Source organism: Myodes glareolus, chromosome 26, assembly GCF_982192425.1.
Source record: "Myodes glareolus chromosome 26, mMyoGla1.1, whole genome shotgun sequence".
Lineage (NCBI taxonomy): Eukaryota > Metazoa > Chordata > Mammalia > Rodentia > Cricetidae > Myodes > Myodes glareolus.
The window spans coordinates 3,830,306-3,856,330 of record NC_142051.1 but is presented as its reverse complement, the minus strand read 5'-3'; the positions used below and the strand labels follow the sequence as shown (position 1 = coordinate 3,856,330).

At 43.0% G+C, this 26,025-nt stretch overlaps 1 protein-coding gene across 10 annotated transcripts in view; it reads right to left on the bottom strand.

Annotated features, from left to right (window-relative positions):
• Grip1 (glutamate receptor interacting protein 1) overlaps window positions 1–26,025 on the bottom strand; it is a 634,564-nt gene that overhangs the window by 202,060 nt on the left and 406,479 nt on the right. For 2 of the 10 annotated variants that reach the window (XM_085683143.2, XM_085683144.2), the window contains exon 1: window positions 24,225–24,511. The exons of the other annotated variants lie outside the window; for them this stretch is intronic. In XM_085683143.2, coding sequence (XP_085539269.2) covers window positions 24,225–24,507 — 283 coding nt within the window. In that variant the 5' untranslated portion in view covers window positions 24,508–24,511. Of the gene's footprint in view, window positions 1–24,224; window positions 24,512–26,025 lie in introns of those variants that run through there. 10 annotated transcript variants of the gene reach the window in all.

Below are 26,025 nucleotides of genomic sequence, written 5' to 3'. Positions count from 1 at the left end.
CTAGGAGGTTGATGGCTAGTTCTGGGCCTAAAGGTATCCATGTGTGGTAACCCACCATGATCTGCTACACAGAACTGTTCCATATTCTAATCTAGTCAGCTCCCGCTCTGGATTTTGAATTCTCTGAGGACATCAGCTATGACTCTAATCACTGTATCCCGGGCGTCTGGAATGATTCCTGAGGAAACAATAGCTGCTCAGGAAACAGGACTGGGGAATGGTTGACTGGGACTGGAAACATTCTGGTACAGAGGTCTGAGTTTTATACGGTGAAGCAGTTAAAGACAATGTTTTCTGGGGGAGGCATTACATTTAGAAAACTGACCCAGATTTCCCTGCTTCCTTGTACGTGGCCTGTGAAGCTTCCTTAACAAGTCTCTAATTAAAGTAGTATCCTAAGCACTTCACAAGCAATGGGCTGGTGGAACGTTAATCTTCAGCATCAAGGAGACGGAAGCAGTCGAGTGCAGAGACTGCGGATGCCCACACAGCTGGCACAGGAGCTGGGCCCGGACCTACCTGTCATTGCTTGCAGTGTTCACACTAAATGTGAAACACGCACCTGAGCGTTTCTGAATCACAAGAACGGCAAAGTCCATGGTATTTGTGACTTTTCTGTGTGACAGCAGGGATTGAACCCAAGTCCTTGGGATTGTTTGGCAAGTTCTCTACCACAGAGCTTTGTGCCCCGTGCCAAATTTAGTGTCTAAAGTTGGCACATATCACCGCAGATTTAGTCTCCTTTCTCACTGCGGCCCAGGTTTACCAACAGCTGCTGACATACCCGTCATCTCCTGAGTAGTTTCCTAGCTCAGAACCTTATCTCAGCCCCTCATTACTTCTGAAAGCCCCACTATAAGGTGACCCGTGTATTCCCGTGAACATAGACTGCTTTCATCTGACTCTCTGATGGCTGTTTGCCTTCAAATTTATAGTCAAAAGATCACCTAAAATGACCCTTAGGTCTTGGCTCAGTCTCAGTTGTGAGCAGCCCAGCACATCAATCTGAAGCATATTTGAAATTTTTCTTTAAACATGTGTTACTTTTTTTGGTCATCGTCAGTCAAAGTGAATCTTTGCCACATCCGTACAATTGCAGAAACAAGCATTTGTTTCATCCCAGCTTCATCCCCACTGCTCCCTGCTCGTAGGCCTGCCTTCCTTGCTTCTTCCTAATTAATCAATTAATTCAAATACATATTCAATAATGTCAAGGTGCACAGCCATGGGATAGTCAGTAACAATACGGTTTGGTTTGACACCCCTTGGTTTGACACCCCAGCACTCAATGTCCTTCCATCTAAACTCTCCTCTATTGTCATGGAAACACAACACTATTTGGATTTTGGATAGGCAAGAAATTTTATGAGAGGAAAAATATTTCACTAGTTCCTCTTTCCCCATACTTATATTTACCCTCTCAGAAATCCAGATTACATCGCATATGGGTCAGTGGCATTACTTTGACTTGAATAATTAAGCAAAACACCTTATTTCAGATGTGTGGTACGTGACTTACAATTTTAAGTCAAAACTCTGTAATAGGTTGCTATAGTTACGTGCTAATCCCTAAAGACAGGGCAAAATTGCAGCCAAGTAATATTCTAAAGCAAAATGGATATATGAGAAATTCACCATCACATAGATTATAAAATGTCTCTTGCTTCTGCATAATAAACATAATTTATTGATTCTCTCTGAATATATTAGAGAAATAATGCATTTAAAATAATCATTTATGCTAAGGATATACAGCACAGAATCAAAATCGCTCTCTGTAGAAAGCGCTGAGCTGACAGCTAATAGCACACACATTCATTTCCATGCTCTTGCTCTTTTTCATACATCCCTGAGGAAAGACATCATTTGGTTTTTCGCACACGAAATTTCTCATACAATAGAGCAAACGTTTAAAAGTTACGTGGAAAGTACATTTTTCTTTTGAGATTCTCATTTGTAGTGAAGCATGCTCGTGGGTATATTTCATTTAGTACAGACAACATCCACAAGTCGACTCGTTCCAGAGAACCTAACATTTACAGCTAATTTCTGACATAACATTTAGAAATAGCTCAAAGTGAAAACCTATTATCGGTTTTCGCTGTCTTTATGAGCCAAATGCAAAGGGAAGCCGAGGCAAAACTGCATTTTACTTGTAGATCATACACTTTATCCTTTCCGGAAATGTGAGCTCAGTGTAGGTGGGGGCCGGTAGTGCCATTGTCCGTTTAAAACAAAAGCGCATGGCCAGGCAATGGTGGCACACACCTTTAATCCCGGCACTTGGGAGGCAGAAGCAAGCAGATATCAGTGAGTTTAAGGGTAGCCTGGTCTACAAAATGAGTTCCAGGACAGCCAGGACTGTCTCACAGAGAAACCTTGTCTCGAAAAAAAACTACAAAAACAAACAAACAAAAAGCACAAAATTCAGAAGAAGAAGAAGGAGAAGGAGAAGGAGAAGGAGAAGGAGAAGGAGAAGGAGAAGGAGAAGGAGAAGGAGAAGGAGAAGGAGAAGGAGAAGGAGAAGAAGAAGAAGAAGAAGAAGAAGAAGAAGAAGAAGAAGAAGAAGAAGAAGAAGAAGAAGAAGAAGAGTGCATTTCTTGATCTCTGTCATGACCCTTCATGCACTAGTGTGCAGTCTGGAGCCAGGTCTTCAGATGCCTGGGTGGCTTGCTGTGGTCTCTGCTACACCCTCTGTACCATAGCAGCTTCATTTTTTGTTTCCTAGTTAGGTATAATTTGTATGAAAAATGCCCCTACAGGTTTCTGGGTGTAAACACTAGGTACCCAAATATTGGCACTGTTCTTGGAGTTGTGGATCATAGTTGGAGGAAGAGTGTCACTTGGGGATTGGCCTCAAAGTGTATTGCTGGGCTCTGGTTCCAACCCAGTCTCTGTGCTTTCTGATCCACTGAGAGGTGAGGAGTTCCAGCCACACACACAGATACACAGATGCACAGACACATGGACACACATACACACGTGTTCTCTGATATGACTGGGTAACCAGTGGCTCTCCAAGCATGCTTCTATGGAAACATACAATGCTACATGATTATACCAAGTCCCAATAAAATATCGCCACAGTTAGACTAAAACATAGCCATGTATGCTATTACACAGAAAATCATACTTGGTATTGCTTTTAGTATTAGTACCCTTAAAAATCTGCAACAAATTAAAATAACTCAAAATTATGAAAGTAACACTGAGGTGTGAGCCAATATAAATAGTTTTAAATTGGGCCTCTAGGAAGGATGAAGTACAAGCTCATCTAACAAATGGATAGGAAATCAGATATGAAAATCTCCAGCAATAGTAGCATAAAATACACAGAGATATTTGCAAATATCTCTCATACAGGGTCAGCCCTGCCGCTTGTTATTTCCAGATACTGAAATTTCTAATTAGGAGGGCAGATGTTCCACGAAGTAGGAAAGGTGTCTCTGCAGATGTGACAAGGACTGGGACCCAATCAAGAAGGACTCAGCTCCATCCTTGGGAGGTGTACTCTAGGCACAGGCAAGAGACGCGCAATAAAAGTAGATCTATTGTAAAATCAGAAGCTCTAAGACTCAAACAAAAGTTCAACTATGTATTAATGCATTATTATTACTCTATATGTGTGTTCTGAATATGAAAACTAAATATGGGTACATGGATAAACAGAATTTCTTTAGAGAAACCTGTGCTTTCTTAGGTTTTGAATATAAACTAGCAAGTCAGGAATGCCTGTGCATACAGCTGAGAACCCGAAGACACTTTCCAGCTCCTCTTGATAAATCTGCCTGTCCCTCCTTTCTTCCTGCCCAGGTCTTACATTTTATGTCTGTCCCAGGAGAGCTGGGGGAGGCAAGAGGAGCTTACTGAGAGGCGCAGACCATGTTACAACCCCACACTCTACATCTGGAAGTGAGCGCAAGATGCTGAGGAGAAAGACCTTCTCTGCGACACAGGTGACTCCACAGGTGTGTGGGGGGGAGGGTATTGAGCTGGTACAGGCAGGAACACGGCGTTGAGGTGATTTGGTCAGGATTCATGCCTTTGTGCTCCTGGACTCTCTGCCTGGTTGGATTAGCTCATTTGCATGACCATTAAGCTACAAATGGCGCCACACTCGGTGCTTTCCCGTTCCTAAGCACAGGTGCTTACGAGCAGGCTGACCCCGGTGCTGGCAGCTGCTCCACCACAGCCCCACAGAGCATCAGAAGGGATGTAGTTCCCTTTGATGGAAAATCCCAGCATCCGTTCTCATCACTCACGGTGTGGCTCATCTTAGGAAGACTACTGCTTCTTTGGGAGGGGATTTCCTTGCAGCAGACAGGGCTGTTTTGTTCCATGACGTCATGCTTCTGAATCTCAAAGGAGGCTGTAATCCTGAATTTTGCCACAACAACCAAGTTAACCAGACCTCTGGCTTATAACTTAACTTTCCTTCATTTCATCAGAGCTCAATCTATAAAACAAAAGGGAGCTAATTGTACATTTCTTCCTTCATGCATGAGTTTAGCAGCTGCCCATAGTATTTACTGAACGTTGTCCATGAGTCAAGCACATACCCAGCAACTGGGAAGTCGGCTGCAGTGGGTCACGCTGTAGCAGGGGCAGGTTCAATACAGTCAGTGATGTGATGTGGCAGACAGCCTTGTCCCTGTCTAACTAGAAGTTATTCTTGTTTTCGTCTTGTTCTTGTTTTTTTTTTCCTCTTTCTATTCTCAGTTTCTGGATTACCTGGGAAATATTTCTGCTTCATCCTGAATCTATGCCATCTGAGTGGGGTTAATTCTGTGTATTTGGAGAGGGCCTTGCTGAGGCCTAATTCTAGACAATCAGATTCCAGTGCGTCTTGTAGTCACAGTGTTGGTTCTGAGATCTTAGACCAGTCCACAAAGGGTCTTTTGTTGGGAATGGAAGGATGGATGAAGTTCTTCTCCTGTATCCACAAGATGACTTGATTCATGAAGGTGCCTGTTGCTTAAGTCTGCTGACCTGAGTTCAATCCTCAGGATGTAGGGAAGAAGTGAACTGACTCTTCTGATCCCTATATGTGCCCCTTGACACATGTACACACACACACACACACACACACACGCACACACAAACACACACACCCTTCCTGTTAGATGTGGTGTTGAAGGGATATAAGGATGCCGGCTTAAGGACAAAGCTGGGAGGGAGACAATGCAGAGAGAGGCAGAAGACGGACTACAGGAAGGGAGGGGCAGGGAGAGGAAAAGGAAAACACAGGCGCCAATTTCCGTATTGAGATGGTTAGCATTGACTGTAGGCCAGAGCCGGAGGTGGCCGAAGAAGTCCAGAGAAGTCACAAAACGAGCGGCGTGGAGAGATAATGGACTCGGCCGGGAGACACTGGGAAAAGCGAGTTACCGACTGGCACTAGACTTCTGCGGCTGCCTCCCCTTGGGAGGACACCCCATTAGATTTACGCTCCTTAAAAACACTGAACCCCAAGATTCAGAGACTATGGCCATGACAACAAACAACCATGCTCTGTGCCTGAGTGTGTAGTAGGACTTCAACAAAACAGCCAGAGTGCGTCCACGTACCCATCTGCAAAGGAGGCATGAAATTGTGCACAGGGTGGCAGGGCTTCTCTGCCCGAAAGGGCATCCCACACATAATACATACAGAGAGCTCACAGAAAGAAACCTGAGACAGCTCTTTCCTTTTCTCAGTCCCCGGCACCCTGTTCCCAGTCTACAGTCAGACCGTAACCCAGTGCCGCCACGCTTCCTACGGAACAGCTCGCTTTCTCAGCTTAGGCTTGATTTCCTTGTTCTGTGCTCTAAAAGTGCCTGCAGTTTTGTTTTGGGGGGGGGCATCTGATAGCACCCCGGATATTTTTGATTGTCAGAACTGGGTGGGAGGTTGCTGTCTGCATCTTGTGGGTAGAAGTCAGAATTGTTGTTTAATATTCTATAATGTACAGAAAGCTCCATCCATTGAAGACTCATCCAGTTTAAATGTCAATGGGGCCAAGTCAGAAGGTATATGGGCTTTAATAATTTAGAACTAGTCATCTATCTTGGTCATTTAAAATATTTTCAATACCTCTATTTATTAACTGTGTGCATGTGCACAGATGCGTGGTGATATGTTGTTTGTGAACTAACAAATAAAGCTTGCCTGAAGTTCGGAGTGCAGAGCCACTAGCCATTGAGGCCAGACAGTGGGGCCACACACCTTTAGTCCCAGCACTCTGGAGGCAGAGGCAGATAGATCTCTGTGAGTTCAAGGCGCACCTGGCCTACATGAGATTGAATCCATCGAAAAGAGAAACAGAGTCAGGTGGTGGTAGTTCACACTTTGAATCCCAGCACTAGGGAGGTGGAGACAGGAAGTGATATGGCTGGGCAGAGAGAGGAATATAAAGTGGGAGGAGACAGGAGCTCGGGATTCAGTCTGAGGTTTCATAGAGATGGCATTCAGTCTGAAGACAGAATACCCCCTTTGGTCTGAAGATTTCACAGAGGTAAGAACGCTAGTGGCTGGCTGCTCTGTTTCTCTGACCGTTCAGCTTTTGTCCCCTAATATCTGACTCCGGGTTTTTATTATTAAGACCAATTAGAAATCATGCTACATAGATGTGTTGGTTTTCTCCTTCTCCCATGTGAGTTCCAAACATCCAACTCAGATCCACAGCTTGGCAGCATTGACCTTTACCTGCTAAACCATCTCATCAACCCCCATTTTTTTTAAAAAAAAACATCTTTCCTACCACTAAACCGAGGCAGCTTTCCACTGTTAGAGTCCCAGAAACACCTAATAGGGACCCAGTAGCCACTTGCCGAATGTCATCATTTAGAAAATGCTACATTAAGAAGTATAGGTATCAGCTCGGATCCCTGGTGTCCACGGGATGTCCCCAGCTAGGTCCTTGGACAGCAGAGGAGAGGGTGTCTGAACTGGCCTTGCCCCACTATCACACTGATGATTATCTTGAATATCACCGTAGAATCATCGTCCAGCTACGGATGGAGATAGAGACAGAGACCCTCATCAGAGCAACGGACTGAGCTCCCAAGGCCCAGTTGAAAGGCAGAAGGAGGGAGAAGATGAGCAAGGAAGTCAGGACTGCGAGGGATTGGTCCACCAACTGAGGCAGTGTGCCTGTTCTAATGGGAGCTCACCAAATCCAGCAGGACTGGGTCTGAATGAGCTTGTGATCAAACCGGACCCTTTGATTGTGGCTGACAACAGGGGCTGACTGAGAAGCCATTGATAAAGGTACTGGGACTTGTTTTTACGAACCTTCATCTGGTGATAGATGGAGATAGAGACAGAGACCCACACTGGAGCACTGAACTGAGCTCCCAAGGTTCAAATGAAGAACAAAAGGAGGGAGAACATGAACAAGAAAGACAGGACTGCGAGTGGTGCATCCACCCACTGAGACGGTGGGGCTGATCTAATAAGAGCTCACCAAGGCCAGCTGGACTGGGACTGATGGAGCATGTGATCAAACAAGACTCTCTGAATGTGTCTGTCAATGAGGACTGACTGAGAAGCCAAGGACAACAGCACTGGGTTTTGATTCTACTGAATGGACTTTGTGGGAGCCTAGTCGGTTTGGATGCTCACCTTCCTAGACCTGGATGGAGCGGGGAGGACCTTGGACTTCCCACGGGGCAGGGAACTCTGACTGCTCTTAGGACTGGAGAGGGAGGGTAAGGGGGGATGGGGGGAGTGGGAGGGAAATGGGAGGAGGGAAGGAGGTGGAAATTTTTAATAAATAAATAAATAAATGAATAATAATTTTTTAAAAAATGCTACAGCACCTGTGACAGAAGATAGCATTCGAGTCTCTGCTCCTCCTTTATCCCACGCGTACGCACCAGCAAACAAAATTTAACTCTGTGTCCATTTTCCATATTCTACAAGCAAACATTCTGGGTTGCATGGTAGTGTTTTGGCCTACATGAGGCAGCTTGCTCCATATAGAAATACTGGCTTTAGGATATCATCAGAATGCCCACACAAATTCTTAGTCGGCCCACTGAAGGCCCTCCCACTCTGAGCAGGCAGTGCTGACAGGCCTGGATGGCACTACTGGGGAAGCCGCTGAGGAGCTGCCTTCTCTCACGTTACTAAGAGTGGCCCTGCTGAGTTCCGCCCAGGGCCACAGAGGACAGAGGTTCCACCACAGCCGGCTGCCTTCCCTACTCACAGGAGTTTGAATTCCTCTAGGCCGTGTCTTTAGTGACTAGTACTTCTTAATTATAATCTTCAGTCATAATATTTGCTGTGAAGCTTTAATTCAAGTGAACATCCAGCTTGAATCTTTTTATATGGCAGACACTTTCTGGAAAAGAGCTGCAATGTTAAGAGAAAAAAAATGCACATTGGGGAACTGCCACAGTTAATTATTAATCCAAATCTAAAACAATGCACTAAAATGTATTTCTTATAAACAATAAAAAGTCACTTGACTTATAGGCTGAAAGCAAACCCTTAAGAGCTAGTTACTAAGCCACTCCGGGCCGATTTTCATCTAGAAATGCTGACCTTCTTGCACGAGGCAGCGAATGCTTTAAATATACATGGAGCCTCCACTTGAAAGCTTGCAAATTCATTCATCTTTTATATTCCTCCATTGAAATTCCGCGTGGACAATGCTCTAAGATTATCACCGCATACAGCACAGCTTAGTTTAATTTAGAGTGCTTGTCCCTCCAAAGTCCTTCAGTTTCCGTCTCTCACTCTGTCAAAACATTTGGACACATTCTCTCTCTCTCTCTCTCTCTCTCTCTCTCTCTCTCTCTCTCTCTCTCTCTCCCCTTTAATTTGGCGACTATTCCTATTGGCTAGGTACTGAGGGGAATACAAACACTTCAGAATTCATCATCTCCAACCCAGCTTCTCTGGGATTTTCCTTCTAGTCTCTTAATTCAAAGGACGGAAACATTGTGGTATAGGAAAACATAGACTTTGGATCTTAGGCCAAATAAAATATGTGTGAGCAAGTGAATGAATTTCATGTGGTGGATGAAAGATGAGGCTCCAAGAAGTCAGTTGGAAGCGAACGACAGACGCCTTCCTGAGCTCCCTGGGAGTAAGCACCCTAAATATAGCTGGGCACAGCTGTGGCACCACGCAAGCCACGAGACTATGTGGAAGAGAGCCCGGGAATGGTCTGGTCACTTTCAAAGCATACACCAACACTGCTTAGAATCTCATCACTCCTTTAGTGTGGCTACCGGATGCTCTCAGGTAGGAGAAATAAATGTCTACGCTAAAGATTTTGCAGGAAATACCCTAGAGAAGAAAGTGCCTAAAATGCTTCTCCAAAATAAAAGCCCCATACATGCGGGAGATGTTTGCTGGGATAATTCTAGGAACAATAGGAAGGGGAAACGGAAAACCTTCTATTGCTCTAATGGAGTAGTTGAAATTTCCTTGGGCCCTGAATTGACTGAGAAATCACTAGATCTGGGTTACTTCTCGTTCATCTTTCTCTCATCAAGCGTCTTACATGTCAGAGGTGCTTAACAAGTATTTTCTCATTGATTCTGCCTACTGTCCCGATAAAAGAGATATTAGGGGTGGTTTTCAGACAGGACCCAGAAGCTCATGGACAAGGGAGAAATTTCACATCTCTCTCCAGCCTTTGTAGTGACTCTAATAGTCAGATCAAAGGCATCGATAGAGTATAATTGCTTTTGTTGTTACAATTGCTTCCCCCATTGAGTTAAGTCCTAGAGGAGAAGACACTTCTCTCTATTGTTAATATAAGGCTCACCTATAATGGGCATTTGATTTTCAATGTCACAAAGTTTAACACACACGGTCTATGAGGGGAACTATATTCCTTATGAACTGACACCGATTCATTTTATACATAAGGAAACTGAAGTTCAGGAAGTTTAAGAAACAAGTTCAAAAATCCCCTTCAAGACAAAGTAAAATCTATGAGTCTCTATAATGGAAACAAAGCTATCTTAATATTTAAGATCACCTTTAAGACTGAAAAATTCTGTGTCCCAGCAAAATTCTTCACAGACCTTGAAAGAACGGTACTCAACTTCACATGGAAAAGCAAAAAACCCAGGATAGCCAAAACAATCTTGTACAATAAAAGAACTTGTGGAGGTATCACAATCCCTGACTTCAAACTCTACTACAGAGCTACAGTACTGAAAACAGCCCGGTATTGGCATAAGAACAGACAGGAGGACCAATGGAACCGAATAGATGACTTGGATATCAATCTACACATTTTCAAACACCTGATATTTGACAAAGAAGCAAAAAATATCAAATGGAAAAAAGAAAGCATATTCAACAAATGGTGCTGGCATTGATAGCCATTGGCAAATGGATATCAACATGTAGAAGAATCAGAATAGATCCATATCATTCACAATGCTCAAAACTCAAATCCAAATAGATTAAAGACCTCAACATAAAACCAGCCACACTGAACCTCATAGAAGAGAAAGTGGGAAGTACACTTGAACACATTGGCACAGGAGACCACTTCCTAAACATAACCCCAGTTCAAGTTGGTACAACCCCTTTGGATATCAATATGGCGATTTCTCAGAAAATTAGGAAATAACCTTTATCAAGACCCAGCAGTACTTGCTTTGGGTATATATTCAAAGAATGCTCAATCATCCCACAAAGACACGTGCTCAACTATGTTCATAGTAACATTGTTTGTCATAGCCAGAACCTGGAAACAACGTAAATGCTCCTCAACCAAAGAATGGATAGGGAAAATGTGGTACATTTACACAATGGAGTACTACATAGCAGAAAAAATAATGACATCTTGAGATTTGCAGGTAAATGGATGGATCTAGAAAACATCATATTGAGTGAGGTAACTCAGACCCAGAAAGACAATTATCATATGTGCTCATTCATAAGTGACTTTTAAACATAAAGCAAAGAAAACCAGCCTACAAATCACAATCCCAGAGAACCTAGACAATAATGAGGACCCTAAGAGAGCCATACATGGATCTAATCTACATGGGAAGTAGAAAAAGACAAGCTCTCCTGAGTAAATTGGGAGCAATGGGGACCTTGGAAGAGGGTTGAAGGGGAGGGAAGAGGCAGGGATGGGAGCAGAGAAAAATGTAGAGCACAATAAAATCAATAAAAAAAGAAAAGACTGAAAATTCTAGCATAGTACATAATAAAGAACAATTTTTTTTAAAAATACACATTTTTATTTGTTATTTGGTAATTTCATATACATATTACATGTATTTATTTGTTATTTGGTAATTTCATATACATATTACATGTATTTATTTGTTATTTGGTAATTTCATATACATATTACATGTATTTATTTGTTATTTGGTAATTTCATATACATATTACATGTATTTTGATTATGCTCCCCCAATTCTCTACCCTTCAACTCAAACCCCTAAGTCCCTCACTCAAGTTCAGGACCTAGAAGAATAAAAAGTTCTTGATGCTAAGGACGTCACTGCCGTTTATAAAGCTGCCTTGACAGAATGCGATTTGACCTAGGAATCTGAGACACTGGGTTCCATGGGCTATGTCCTTACCTTCTCTTCAGTGTGGCCTTTGACCACAATTTACACAATCTCAGGCTTCCTCCATCTCAGTTAGCAAGACGATCCCCAAACGATGTTCTAAGCACTTTATTTGAAGTGCTTGAACTTACGTTCAAGAATGTCAAAGTCCAGGGCCACCCTCAGAGGAATGAAAGGCACAAGATTCATATGCTTTCATTCAGAATTTCAGGAAGATGTGAAGTGGTTTAAGTTTGACTTTAAAAATGGGCCATCTTTGTATTTCCTCTCCACGTTCTGCTCCATCCCATTAAGTAGGAAAGGCTTCTCCGTTTCCTTTCCTGGTAACAGGGAGTGATTAATCACAATCACCTGCCACACTTAATTTAGGATTCATCCCATGAAAAGATTTTTTTCCACATGCTCCAAGGTAGAAATTTACATTTTAATATCCATAGATAAAGGGCTATGGCAGTTTGTATTACATTTTACCCACTAGGAAAACCGTCTCCAGGAATTTAGACTGTTAAATAATCATTCTTTTTATGAGGCCAGCGTTAAAGATACATATAAATTCTGAAATCTATAGTATTACTTAGCAATTTTAGTGCTTTGCTTTCTGTAGCCAACCATGGAAGGCTGGCTTCACAGCCTTCTCCGCAGAGTCATCTGAGTTAGAGCAAAAGCCTTTACAAATGGCTTTCCATTTACAAGTGCTTCGGTTGGGATCTGAAGTTAGTTTTATTTGAAATGATGAAAAATGACTCTTTCTGGGACATAGGCTTAAGAGTCAGGTTTAGAAATGAATTATGCTCCTTTGTCTTTAGGAAAATTTAAATGTATCATATTCTTTGATTTTTGAGCAGTCTTTCTTGAGAGATTTAATATAGCAAAATCTTTCAAATGCTCAGAATCATGGGACATTTTTAAGATGAAGGGTGCATGTAAGTTATCGGATTTACTCCACATTCCCAGCTGACAGCTGCAATGATCCTCACCCAGTTTTCAGAACTTCTGACAGATTTAGGCTGGGAACTCCTATCTGTGGGGCCTCTTGTCTCTGAGTCACACTTTGCTGACAAGTGTGTATCACCATTTACTTCTGACATAATCCATGTAGGGGCGAGACTTCTCAATTCTCCAAAACTGGACTTTCTTTTTCCTCCCCAGTCACTGCCTTTAGTCAAGCAGACACGATAACATTCATTCACTTGGTCATTCGTCTTTCTCTTCCATAGACCGTATGTTCCATGAAGACAAGCAGTGGGGAATCTAACAGTATTGGGCACATCACACAGTGTAACCCAAGAAATCAGTGTTAAATGAAGTTTCAAATCGAACATTAAACACTCTCATGTTCTTTGAATCTTATTTACTAATGGCCATGTCTGCTTTAACTGGGGATTAAAAATAAATCTCAGGGGCAGGAGAGGGTCAGAGGTGAAGAACACTGGCTGCTCTTTCAGAGGACAACAGTTGAGCCATCTAGGGAGGCAACAGAAGCCAATCATAAAAACAGAAGCCCCGTATGATTTAAAGGAGGGTTTTAAGGAAATATCTGTACAATGGTGTTCATAGATGAATTACTTACAGCAGCCAATCATGGAAGAAATGTTTCAGGACTGGCTTAATAGATGTAGAGTTTGAAATGGAATGATAGTGGAATATTATTCAGATTAAAAATAGATGACCCTTGTAGACCATAGGCTAAGTGAAATTTCTCAGACACTAAACAACAAATATCACATGATTATTTATTTTGTCATAAAAAAAATAGCTAAATCCATGGAGTCTAAAAGCAGGGAAGGAATAGTCTATAATCTCCGTGCTTCAGTTTGAGAAGATTAAACAGCTTGAACATAAACTATGGTGAGAGTCACACAAGAGTCACACAACAATGTGTGTGTGTTTAAATGCAATAGGATTGGAAACTTAGAAATAATATTTTTTGTTTTATTTCAGGAAAAACAATTAGTTCAATTAGAAACTATTTATAGTATTATAATGAAAGACAAAGCAAATCAAAGCAAACCTCTAGCAGTTGCAAGTACTTGCAATTCATGTGGACTGAACTGTGCCCCCGAAACCCTAAATTCATATAGTGGCAGTCTACCAGCCCCACCCTACCATGTGGTTGCACTGGAGTTAGAACCTTTGAGAAACTGACTAAGATTAAATGAACCCACCAACACGGTGTCTGACCAAAGAGAATCTTTGTGCTCATAAAAGTAAGACAGGCACCAGGGACTTCTGCCTCTTGAGTACACGAAGAGAAGGTGATACTCTCATGAGTCAGGAATAGAAGTGGTCTTGCTAGAACTTGATCTTGGACTTTCCAGCAACCAGAACTGTGAGAAATAAATCTGTTGTTTAGCCACCCATTTGATGGACTTCTCTCACAGCAGTCTGAGCAGAGTAAAGCTAGGAGGGGCAGAATGCTGGTGCTGAGAAATCGCTGTGCAAGCAGGAGGAGCTGCATCAGAGGAGCTGCATCAGCTGTCCCAGCACCTATGGGAGGCTCACGCCTGTGCTCTCATCTGGGGTGGAAGACACGGACAGTTCTCTGGAACTGTCCAGATTAGCCAGTCTAGCCAAATTGAGCTCCATCTTGAGTGAGAGACTCGCTCTCAAGAAATAAGGTGGAGAGAGACAGAAATAAACCAGACATTGACCTCTGACCTCCACTTCTGCTCATACATGTGCATGCACACTCACATGCACACGTCACTGAACCCATCAGACATGTGCACGCATACATAAAAAGCGAAGAGACAGCAACCACATACTGTTGATGGGCGTGCACAGACGCTGTCTGCCGTGGTGTGTACAAGCAAAGCCACAGAGATCACACCCACACAGCAAGGCCACCGTGTGGTATGTGCCCTAGAGAAACAGAAGAGAAAAACTCTAAGGCACAACAGGTAAACAATGAATTTAAGAGCAGAATGAAAACAGCTGGGGAGCTAAAAGTGAATGAAATCCTTGAGAATTGTAGGAGGGCTTCACCTGCTCATCAACAGCATAGATTTAGAGTTGAGTGCAGGTTCACTAATATCCTATTAGTCTTTAAAGTATGCATAAGCACCTGTACATAATAATACGCTAACAATCAAAAGTTAAATTGACGGCAATATCTGAAGTTTATATTCCCCTTGTTTTGTTCATCACAGTTCGGCACTTTCTGCTAACAATCTCAAATCTTTCTTCTTGTGTTCTTAGGAGTTTTTGAAAAAAAATTTATAAAAAGTGGGAGAGTTAAGTAATTTCTTTTAGTTTAATGATACCCTACTTTTATTTTTTCAAGGCCCCTGGGAACCAGCTTTCTAGCAGGGCCTTGGAACTGTCTGTGGAGCTCCTGAGCTCTCCTGGTCCTATTAGCTTCTTCATACAGTCTCCCAATGTAAACAAATGTCTATCATATATATGCCAATGCGGAACAGAGAGGAATGGGAAGAAAATAGAGTGTAAAATTTCAAGTTTCAGATGTAACTGGGATAGATAATTAAGCCAAATTTGGACACAATACATAACTTGTACTGCCTAAGAGAGTGGATACGTAAATCATAACTCCACTAGAAGTACGACACATCCCATGCCAGTATAAACACACTGTGAACAGTAAGAGCCTGCTGGAATACTGCAACCAATGCTCTTCAGTGCATAGGTTAGGTCTTAGGGCCACGTAGGTCCATGCTGCACCCAATATAGACAGTTTTCCCAATACTTGGGACAAGGAATTGTCCTTATGAAAACATAGTTGCAATTGTTATAGAATTGAGGGAGAGAAAATATTTTTGTTTTTTTAAAAAAAGCCAAAGTCACCAAGAAATGCGTATTTTACATTTTATTCCATCAGGTAAACAGATAATTCTGGGGAAGGTGATGATGTCACATCATCATTAATGAGTGCGTTAACATCGATCATTAATTTGCAACATATCATCCTTGACTGTTAGTACTTTCTCTGTTTCATATGAGAAGAAAGAGGGAGACACTAAGCCAGCTGACTGGAGTTATCAGGCAGCTAGAGTGTGGGAACAAACCCAGGTTAGTTCTCAGAGTCCAGTGCCCTGGGAGCTTCCCTGTGTCTGTGTTCTTCCTTTCCTGCCTTAACGGCGATTTCAATAATAATAATAATGTTCTCAATAGTTGCCAATGCCAGAGCTACTCAGCCAGGCCCTTGCTGTTTCCTACAGTTTAAAGGCTTTTCTTATTTATTTATTTGGCTCAGCTCCTGCTCCTTAATTAGGTTTTATTAAGATAAACCAAGGATTAAGACATGGCTTTGAGTCTGTCCATTTGTGACCATCTTTGAAATGCAGATAATCACGTCTACGATGAATCTCGGGGTATTTTCTCTCTGTCTAGTGTTGGCCAGAGTAGGCACAGAGAAGTTGGAAGAAAACCAAGGGATGATCTGTAGCTGAGTGCTTCTTGGCATTTTATATATTGCCTCTCCTTGGAGTTTCTCTGTAAACTTAGAGGTAACAACTCACAGTCTGGTTGTGAGAACAAAATGGCACAGTAGTTCCTGACACCCAATAGAAGTGAGGCAGAGCTATTAGCGTTATATGACTAGGCATGTAATATACATGCTATTTTATGATATGCAGAGAATTGGCAGTAGGCAATTGTACTGGCTAGATTTGGGCCAATTTGACATCACCTATAGAGGAAGAAACATCAACTAAAAAAATGCCTCCAGTAGACAGGGCCATAAGCAGGCAAGACTGTAGGCTTATGCTTTATCAATTAACCCAAATTACATTTTCTTAATTAGTGATTGATAGGGGAGAGCCCAGTCCATGGTAGGTGGTGCCATCCCTCAGATGGTGGTTCTGGGTTCTATAAGAAAGCAGGCTGAGCAAACCAGTAAGCAGCACCCCTTCATGGCCTCTGCATCAGCTCCTGCCTGCAGGTTCCTGCCTTACCTCAGTTCCTGTCCTGACCTTTAGTGATAAGCCAAAATGTCCTCTCTTCCCTAAGCAACCTTAGGGAACCTTAACTAAGGTGGTGCTAAGGCCATCACTGTTGGAGAGGACACTGCCATAAGGACACTTGGGTGGCATGGTGGGGTGCTAAGCATGGAGGCAGAAGAGAAGCCGGAAGGTCTCTCAAGAGGCTGAGTTTTACATTTTGAAGGGTGATAGGCAATCTCGGCAAGCAGGAATACATAGTACAGGGAGGAATTCCAGGAAATGGGCATGGAGTTAGTGAGGGTACAGCATGTGAGAGCAGGACCCGCAGCACAGATGGAGTGGTGGGAGAATAGTGGCACAGGCCCACAGGAGCTCCTGCAAGTGGTGCGGGAGAATTGTCTATATTCTGTCAACTATGTTTTAAATAAACGCTGATTGGCCAGGCAGGAAGTATAGGCAGGAAAACCAGACAGGAAGTAGAGGTGATGCAATGAAAACCGGAGAATTCTGGGAAGGAGAAAGTTGATTCCTCCCACTCCTGCCCAGATCACCGAAGAAGTAGGATGTGATCTGCCAGTTGGAAAAGGTACTAAGCCAGGTGGCTAAAATAGATCAGAATAATGGGTTAATATAAGTTACAAGAACTAATAAGAAGCCTGACCTAATGGGCCAATCAGCTTAATAACTTATAGAGATCTCTGTGTGATTTTCTTTGGGGCTAAACAGCTGTGGGAACTGGACAGGACAGAAACCCCAACAAGACAGGCCCCTTCCATGTTACACTGCACAGGGGTGGAGACCCAGCTGAAAGGACCAAGAAGGCCTGGGTGGCGAGGTGAAAGCAACTTTTGCCATTAGTGAGGCCATGGAAAGCTTCAGCGAGGAAGTTAGTTAGACGAAGTCATAGGAAAAGAGTGATAAAGAACCCAGCCCAAACTGCCCACATGAAGAATCCTCAAATTCTTACCTAATTTTCTTTAACACTTGCATCTTCTAATACGAGAGCCTAAGGTCTCCCAGATTAAGTGTATAGGAAACATCTGCAGCCAATGTCCCCATGATGACTTTTTCTACTAACAACACATGAAAACAAGCAAAACTGTGCAAGAAACTGGGTGACTATAGAAGCAGACTAATATTAGCAGAATTAAAATAAAAGTTGAAACAGCCTTTCAGGAGACAGGAATAAGCACCTCCTACTTTCTGCCCATCTTCTGTCATTACCATTCTCCTGTGTGTGTGTGCTGACTTCTCCCTGTCACACTCGTGTGTGTGTGTGTTGGCTTCTCCCTATCACACCCATGTTTGTGTATATGTGCTGGCTTCTCCCTGCCACACTCGTGTGTGTGTATGTGTTGGCTTCTCCCTGACACACTCGTGTGTGTGTGCTGGTTTCTCCCTGCCACACTCCTGTGTGTGTGTGTTTGTGTGTGCTGGTTTCTCCCTGCCACACTCGTGTGTGTGTGTGTGTGTGTGTTGGCTTCTCCCTATCACACCCATGTTTGTGTGTGTGTGCTGGCTTCTCCCTGCCACACTCGTGTGTGTGTGTGTGTGTGTGTGTGTGCTGGTTTCTCCCTGCCACACTCCTGTGTGTGTGTGTGTGTGTTTGTGTGCTGGCTTCTCCCTGCCACACTCGTGTGTGTGTGTGTTGGCTTCTCCCTGCCACACTCGTGTGTGTGTGTGTGTGTGTGTGCATGCGCGCGCGTGCACGCGCACGCGTTGCTGACCTCCCCCTGCCATGCATCTCTCTCTGGAACACTTGCATCCATTATCTTTTAGCTTGCCATCTTCTACTTTGATTCACATTCTAGCAGGACTCATGTATACCTGGAGTTTCCCACCCTGCATCCTGTGCTGATCTCTCTGGCTCCAGGAACCCCTCACATGTTTCCCTGCTGGTATTTACTACACTGTGATATGACTGTGGTTGTCATGTTTACTTAAATTTTCCTCAAACCACGAGGTCTTCAAAGACAGGGATCATGGCTGTTCAGAACAAAGACCATGATTGCCCCATAAGTCCACCTCCTGTTACTTAGTATTCCTTAGCTGTTACATCCAGGAGGCTTGTCAGTTCAGCCTCAAGGGAGAGTAGGTTGGAAGTTAATGTATCATCTTCAGAATAATAAGATGATTTTTGAACAGACTCTATTTCTAAACCTCAAAACTGCAAATAGGTTACGGACAGGTTGCCCCGAGGTATGGAAAGCAGCAGGAAAGGCTCAAACAGACTCACAGCTGGCTTTTAAGAAACGCAGAAATGTTTTCTTCTATTCATCCACTGACACCCTTTTCTGGCTTGCACATAAGTATACCTTCAAATCAATAGTTATTTTTTATTATTGTGGAAAAAGAACAACCTTATCATCCACACAATAGGCTGCTAAAGCACCGTTGGATCATTTTCTCTGGGCAAGAGCAAAAATGGTGAGGGAGAAGGATTCAAGGGATTAATGTTTCAAGCAAAAGGCGCTCGCATTTTACCATGATCTTCTGAGAGACTCCTCCCTCTAGAACTCGCAAAGCACAATTTTCCAGCAAAGGAAAATCATTTTACTTCTAAGAAAAGCAGACAAAACGTTCCCAGAAAAAGTATGCAAAATCCTTGATGATGTCGGAAGAAAGTTCCCCAGACAAGACAAGAACATGACATTGAATGAAGAGATATTACTTCAAGGTTAGTGTTTCTGACTTTTTGCCAGCAGAAGCCCCAAATTTCTGTGCAATGCCTGCAGTATGCATGGAAAGCAAATCACTAGGTGCTCACAGTAGACACAGTAATTAAGTCCATGTTTTAGACAAACACAGCTTTATCTGGCACATCAAGAGATTAATCCTTCAGGGTAATCTGCCAGTTTAGCTCCACTACTTAGCTCCACCAGCCCATGAGAGTGTTAATAACTGAGACACTGGGGGTGACTCAGGGAAAGACAAAGTAAAGAAGACACAGAAATCAAACATGGGGCACACAAAGATCTGTGAAGATGTTCACGGAGTACCAGTAGGGAGGGCAGAATTAGTGGGGCTGGTCTTTAGAAATGGCTGAAAGCGTTGTCCCAGTTACTTTTCTTGTACATTAATAAGACATCTCAGCAAGACACCATGACCATGGCAACTTAGAAAAAAAACATGTAGCCAGGTGGTGGCAGTGCATGCCTTCAATCCCAGCACTTGGGAAGCAGAGGCAGGTGGATCTGTGAGCTCAAGGTCAGTCTATAGGATGAGTTCTGGGACAGCCAGGACTATAAAACACAGTAAAACCCAGTCTTGAAAAAATAGAAAAGAAAAAGACAACATTTATTGGTACTCATAGTTCCAGAGGATTTCAGTCTATAGTCAATATGGAAGCATCATGGATGCGAGCATGGCAGTAGGCAGCAGGCATGGATGGGAGCATGGCAGTAGGCAGACAGACATGGCATTGGAGAAGCAACTGAGAGTTTATATCCTGATCCATAGGCACAAGTCAGAAAGATAACTGGGAATAGTCTGGCCTTTTGAAATCTTAAAGTCCACCCTCACCTCAGTGAATGGACACACCTCCTAATCCTTCCCAAACATTTCCACCAAATGGAGACCAAGTGTTTGAACATAGAAGACTGTGGGAGCCAGTCTCATTAAACTGCCATAGACATCAGATCAAGGGAAGAAGAGTTGGGCAAAGACTTATGAGAGAAGCATTTCAGGAAGAACTGAGGGTGTTCCCATTCTCCCTCATCAGTCTCACTTTGGACATGCCTGAGAATGTCCTCAGCACTGTCCTGGCACTGAGCAGACCATGTTGGCTCAGAGGAGAAGTACAAGTACAGAATAAGTAAATCAAAATATACCAGCAATTTAAACAATGCAGAGGAAAGCAAAGTTCTTTTTTAAAAATAGTATTTTTATTTAGTCTTTGAAATTGTCATATGTGCACCCCTACTACCTTCTTATAATTCCCCACTGGGTCTCATTAACCCATCTCTGTCATAACTTCATGTCCCCTTTTATTACTATTATTATTGTTTATGGCTTCCAAATGGAGAGCAATAGTTCTTGTAGAAATACTTTGGTAGAAATGCGAGTGCCAATTGAAGGGAAGGAGAAACCAACAAATTTGTGAGGCTGTAGACACAGCAACACGGCCATGGGAACAGCGCTCCATTCTTCACCCAGAACTGACTGTGCTACCCCAGGGCCAGTCCTACGAAGCAGCAAAACAAACAAGCAGTTCCAACAAAACTGGGAGCTTAGATGGCCCCATCACTCCACTGAGGGAGACAAGCCAGTGACTAGGCTCTTATAATTCAGTGTTAAATGCCATTCTATGAGGTGTTACAGGCACTAAGGGGAGGCATGGGCATAGCAGGAGCAATAAACTAGACATTGCAGGGAGCAGAGAGGTGTCGGGAACAGTGACATCTAAATTGAGGTGGGAAAGAAAACTGCCAGAGAAGAGAGGGGATGGGAGAAGAGCACTCCAGACAATAGGAACAGCGTGAGACAGACAGACAGACAGACAGACAGACAGATGGGCACCTTGTGTCTGGTGCATCCCATTGGCTAGATGCAGCTTAGGATGGAACAGAGTGTCTCTGTGTGTGTGTGTGTGTGTGTGTGTGTGTGTGTGTGTGTGTGTATTTCTGTAACTGGGAGAAAATGAAGTGGATTGTTAAGCAGGAGCTAAAGCCAAGTCTTACATGGAGGACAGCAGGATTATTACTCACAGAAATGCTGCAGATTTAGGCTTTAGCGAGTTCTCCCCAGCTGAAGGGAAAAGAACAGGGTTGCAGGGGATCAAGACAGGGCCCGTGGGATATAACAGAAGGAACTCAGAAATCAGTATTTGAAAGTTGAAGAAGGGCTATAATGTATATTAGAAAGACATAGTGAATATGTAAGACCCCTAAACCTGGCAGTCCAGTAACCAACTAAGATATTCAACAGTAATTTACTGTAATTAAAATAATGAAGGTAGCGCAGAAATGATACATATAGATCATGGGATAGAAATTCAGACTCTAGACTGAGGGTAATGGGGCTTTGGAATTTGATAGCAATGGTCACTGCAATTATTCTGCAGAGCAGTTAAGGAGCTACCACATCTATTGACAACATAATTCTGGATGAATTAAGGGTTTAAGGGCATAAGCATCAAGTGAGACTAATACTAGGCGTGAACAAAAGATTAAAAACAAGATGCTAAGCAAACATAGTGACAAAATTTACTCAGTGAGCTGTCGGGAAGTAAAGGGGCTCGTGGCGTCTATGGAGGTGGGTAAGGGGAGTTAAAGTTCCTTTCATTCTTGATCAGAACAAATAACAATAGGTTTGTTTGTCCTTTCTGGGAAACAATTTGACAAGATAAATCTAATCATTGAAATGTATGGTCTTTTGGACTCAGGAACTTAATTCTTAGAAGTTTACCTTAAGAAAATACTTTGACAGCTTCATGAACATGTAAAACAATAGCAATGTGTTAAAACAAGTTCCCAGGGACAAGAAGAGATAGTTCAGTGGTTAGGAACACTGGCTGCTATTCCAGAAGGCCAGGGCTCACTCCCAGTACCTACATGGCTACTAATGTTTAATAACTTGAGGCCCAGGGGACCCAACACCGTCTCTGCCCTCCACAGGTAATGCATACACATGGTGCACAGATACACATGCAGGCAAAACACTGTACATGTAAAAATGGAAATAAATCAAATCTCACAAACCATCCTGTCAGGTATAATGTAATACTACCTTAATGATATGAATCATAAGCATAAAAACAGATTGGTAGGGAAAGTAATAATGAGATTCTATTACACATTTGAATGCCAAAGGGAGCAAATTGCAGAGCGCTATTGACGGTAGTTCTCGCTAGCATGGGAATTATACTCATTTCTGTTTTGAGAGATTTTCTTATAATGAATCTACTTTCCAGTTTTTCAGAAAAGCGGGAAGCAGGAGTTGCAGTTTCCTTCACAACGAAGTCGTGGATGGAGCTAATAGCTCAGGAGCACCCAGAGAAGACGTGCTGCCAGGGGAAGCCCCAGCCAGTGCCGCTACCCAAGCTCCTCTCACCATACAAGGAGGAGAACTGACACCAAAAGCTCTCTCTACCAGAAACGTCAAGAAAAGAACATGAAAATCCTTGGCAAGAAAAGCAGCAGGATTGCTGAATAAATTACAATGTATTTTGCAATTCAATGGCATAGATAATATAGACATTTAACTATGCTTTCACACTCAATCTCTGTGTCATTTCTTCCCACTTATCAGACCATGTCAAATAAATCAGAGAGTTAGCATAAATCTAAATCAGAGAGTTAGCATAAAGAAATGTAGTTTCTTGTTGTGTGGGACCATGTCTCCCCGTGTGCATCCTCACTGAAAAACATCGGGAAATTGGTTCATCTATTCTAATTTTGTAAAGCTCAGGGTGCAATAAATGACAAATCTTTTCTTAAGGGTCTAAGACCATTAAGAAGTGACAATAAATACCACCTTATTTTGGTAACCAAAATGATTTGCATAATGTTCTGTCATTCTTTTGTGTGCACTGATGCATGGTCTTTAAAATACTGGATTGGAGGAAGAACAGACTGTTTTCCCTCAGTGGCATTATTGCTATTTCTATTCATAAAGATAAGAGAAGCCAAAACCTGAGAACTTTATTTCCCTAGTTCCTTCAAAGACAACTGCATTTAGAGTCCCACTCGGGTTTAATGTCATGACAGAGTTTTGTCATCTTCTTCAAATGACACATTTAAATGAGAAAGGTTGATATACTGGAGTGGACCAATGGTATTTTCCTGTCATCTACATAATATAGCTTCAAAATTCTGGCGCTCATAAAGTCCAACATAGTCATCTTATTGACAAGAAAACTAGAAGCAGGGTGTGAAAGCCACTCTTCTTGACCTAGCTGTCATCAGCAGGGTGGAAACCAACCCTTGAGGTCACCTGACCTCTGTGACAGCTTCCTCTTTTCAGCATCTGCCAGAAAATACATCAACATCGAGTGTTACACCCTTCCCTTAGTTGCCTCCACAATCAGGGAAGTACAAGTTATACTCAGGATCATTCTCATGCGACAAAGGAGACAATTTACACAGCGAACATTTCAGTCACAGGGCCTAAGGATTCAGGCTCCAGAGGAAGAGCTCCACCGTCTGCGGCTAACACCGCTGTGGAGCACTGTCCTCTGTGCACGGCATGGCCCACCAGCTGCTATGATTACCCAAAGGAGCCCTGCACAAGATTGGGTCCATTATTTTTCTGTTATCCAGGGGTGGAGGACTTATAAGGCCTTGTCGCCTCTCCTCAAGAGTCACAGGAAGTTAACCCTGCTGGGGGAAGGAAGTCGCTAGGCCACTCCCCTACTGGGAAGTCACAGTTGCTGGAGGAGGAGAGAGATTTTTCTTTTCAGTGGTATAGCTGCTCTAAGTTGCCCATGTTCCAACTAATCCTGGACCCAGGCTCCCGTTAGATGCCCTCATTGAACTAAACGTTCACCAAGCCAGACTTGCATGGCATTGCATCTTTGACCTGTCCTCGGTTCACAACCTGCACTGAGATGTGTGTTTACTTACCCAGGAAAAGTTCATATAATAAAAGCATTGATTTGTTTACTGTAGTAACTCTCAAACCAAAAGAACCCAGCGCTGGAGAAGCTTGGAAACCGTTAGGATTTTCCCGACAGCTTTACAAAAGGAATGACAAATTGTGAACGGGGAGGACCCTTCAGAGACTATACCCGCGTGAAGCATCGCTTGCTATAGGAACTTAAAACTGAACTCTGAGAATCATGAAAGCTTACCACTGTTGGGCTTAGCCCGTAATTCAAGAGGGCTCTGATCCACATTAACCTTTGTGTCATTAAGGTCAGGAGGCTCACAGCTTAAGTGAGAATCATCAATGTAAGCATCTAGGGCTTCAGATGCAGAGAAATATGACTTTTCTTTATACTGGATGGACCCGTCGGCATTAAAGATGATGCCACTCATGATCAAAGCTGCTGGTGAAGAAGGCGCAGGAGCGGTAAACTGATGCTTCCCAACAGACTTTGCCACGGCTTTCTTAAAATGAGCAGCAATGTCCATTCATCTTTCCAAAAGCTCTAAAGACAAAGACAGGCACACAAGACTTCAGTTAAATTGGAGGAGGTGGCGATCCTCAGGGACTCTTGCTCACTTCTCATCATGCATAATTAGTTTTATAAGTGAAACTACTTTTTCTCCCTTTTTAGGTGCCGTGTATACTGAGCTTTCTAGTGGTGTTTGTCGACTGAATAGTTTCATGGGCATAGCTATGGATTAAGCCATATTTAGAAGACCATTATGGGATTCCAAATATTAGGTAAGTCATGGAGATGCTTCTTGCTTTTGCTTTTGGTTTTACAGGATTGCCTGGGTAGTTCTGGAGTCCTGAGATGATTTTGCTTGCTATGTTAAAAAAGGAAAGGCTCCTGAATCTTCTCTTCACCCCCTTCCTCTACCTGCTCTCACCTACTGGTGGACAGGGAAAATAATACAAACGACAAGGGATTCAGAAGAAGAGCAAGGTCCCTGCGGTAGCAGCGATGGCAGAGGCCAGAAACCAGGAAGGGAACGCTGGGAAAGTTCAGTGGAAGCGCATGGGCCCTCCGACGGGTGTGAGAACTAAGCAGCTATGGGCCTCTTCACCTTCATAAGTTGCTCCTCACACATCCGTGTCCCCAGCTGAGAAAACTGTGGGACATGGAGACGGGACTAGCCAAAGCAACAGGATAAGTGAGCAATGGCCGAGCCTGAACTCTGGACCTAAGTCGTGAACTTGACCTTAGCCACTACACCTGGCATGGATACCTGGGTGCTGATCCATGACCTGTGACTTCTAACGTTTGCCACAGCTGACATGTCAGCCACACACTAGCTAAAGCTGGCTGCCTAGCTTCCACGGGTTTCTAGTTTGCATAAACTGCTTAGAGTGTTTACTGATACAGGGAAGGGAGAACGCCACCCATTGGATAATGATACACATCTAGGTGCTAAAAAGCAAATACTCACTGTTTAAGTCTTTTGAGACTCAAGTGGGTGTGATGTTTTCAGAATGTTGCATTTTATGACATCATAATATACCCGAATATACCTCGCTAGAATACCTGTGGTTCCCTTTAATATAATAGAACTATACAGAAGTCTTGAAAATTAGGAAAAAAAACCCTTGATTTACTTTCCTACACACATGGACCTGGGTAGACATGCAGTGGATTCCGATTCCTGAAATATAGTTATGGTCCCTGGGCATCTAATTCTTAGATCAGGAACTTCTTCTCGAACAAATATATTTTTGAAGGTGTGTAAAGAGATGTAGGGGCAATAAGCTAAGCTGGAAAAGAACAGTAAGGTCTTTATCAGGAATTAAACAAAATTTACATATTTATGAAAATATTAAAGAGCTTTTGATGTGTGTGTGTGTGTGTGTGTGTGTATGTATAGTGTGGGGGTCAAACCCAGGTCCCTACTGCTGCAGGAGCTCCTTCCACTCCTACAGTCAATAACTGCTGAGATACCAGCCCACTGGGGCGTGGTCTCCCTTTAGAAAGCAGCGGCTGTCCTCCACTCTCTCTCTGGCTTCCA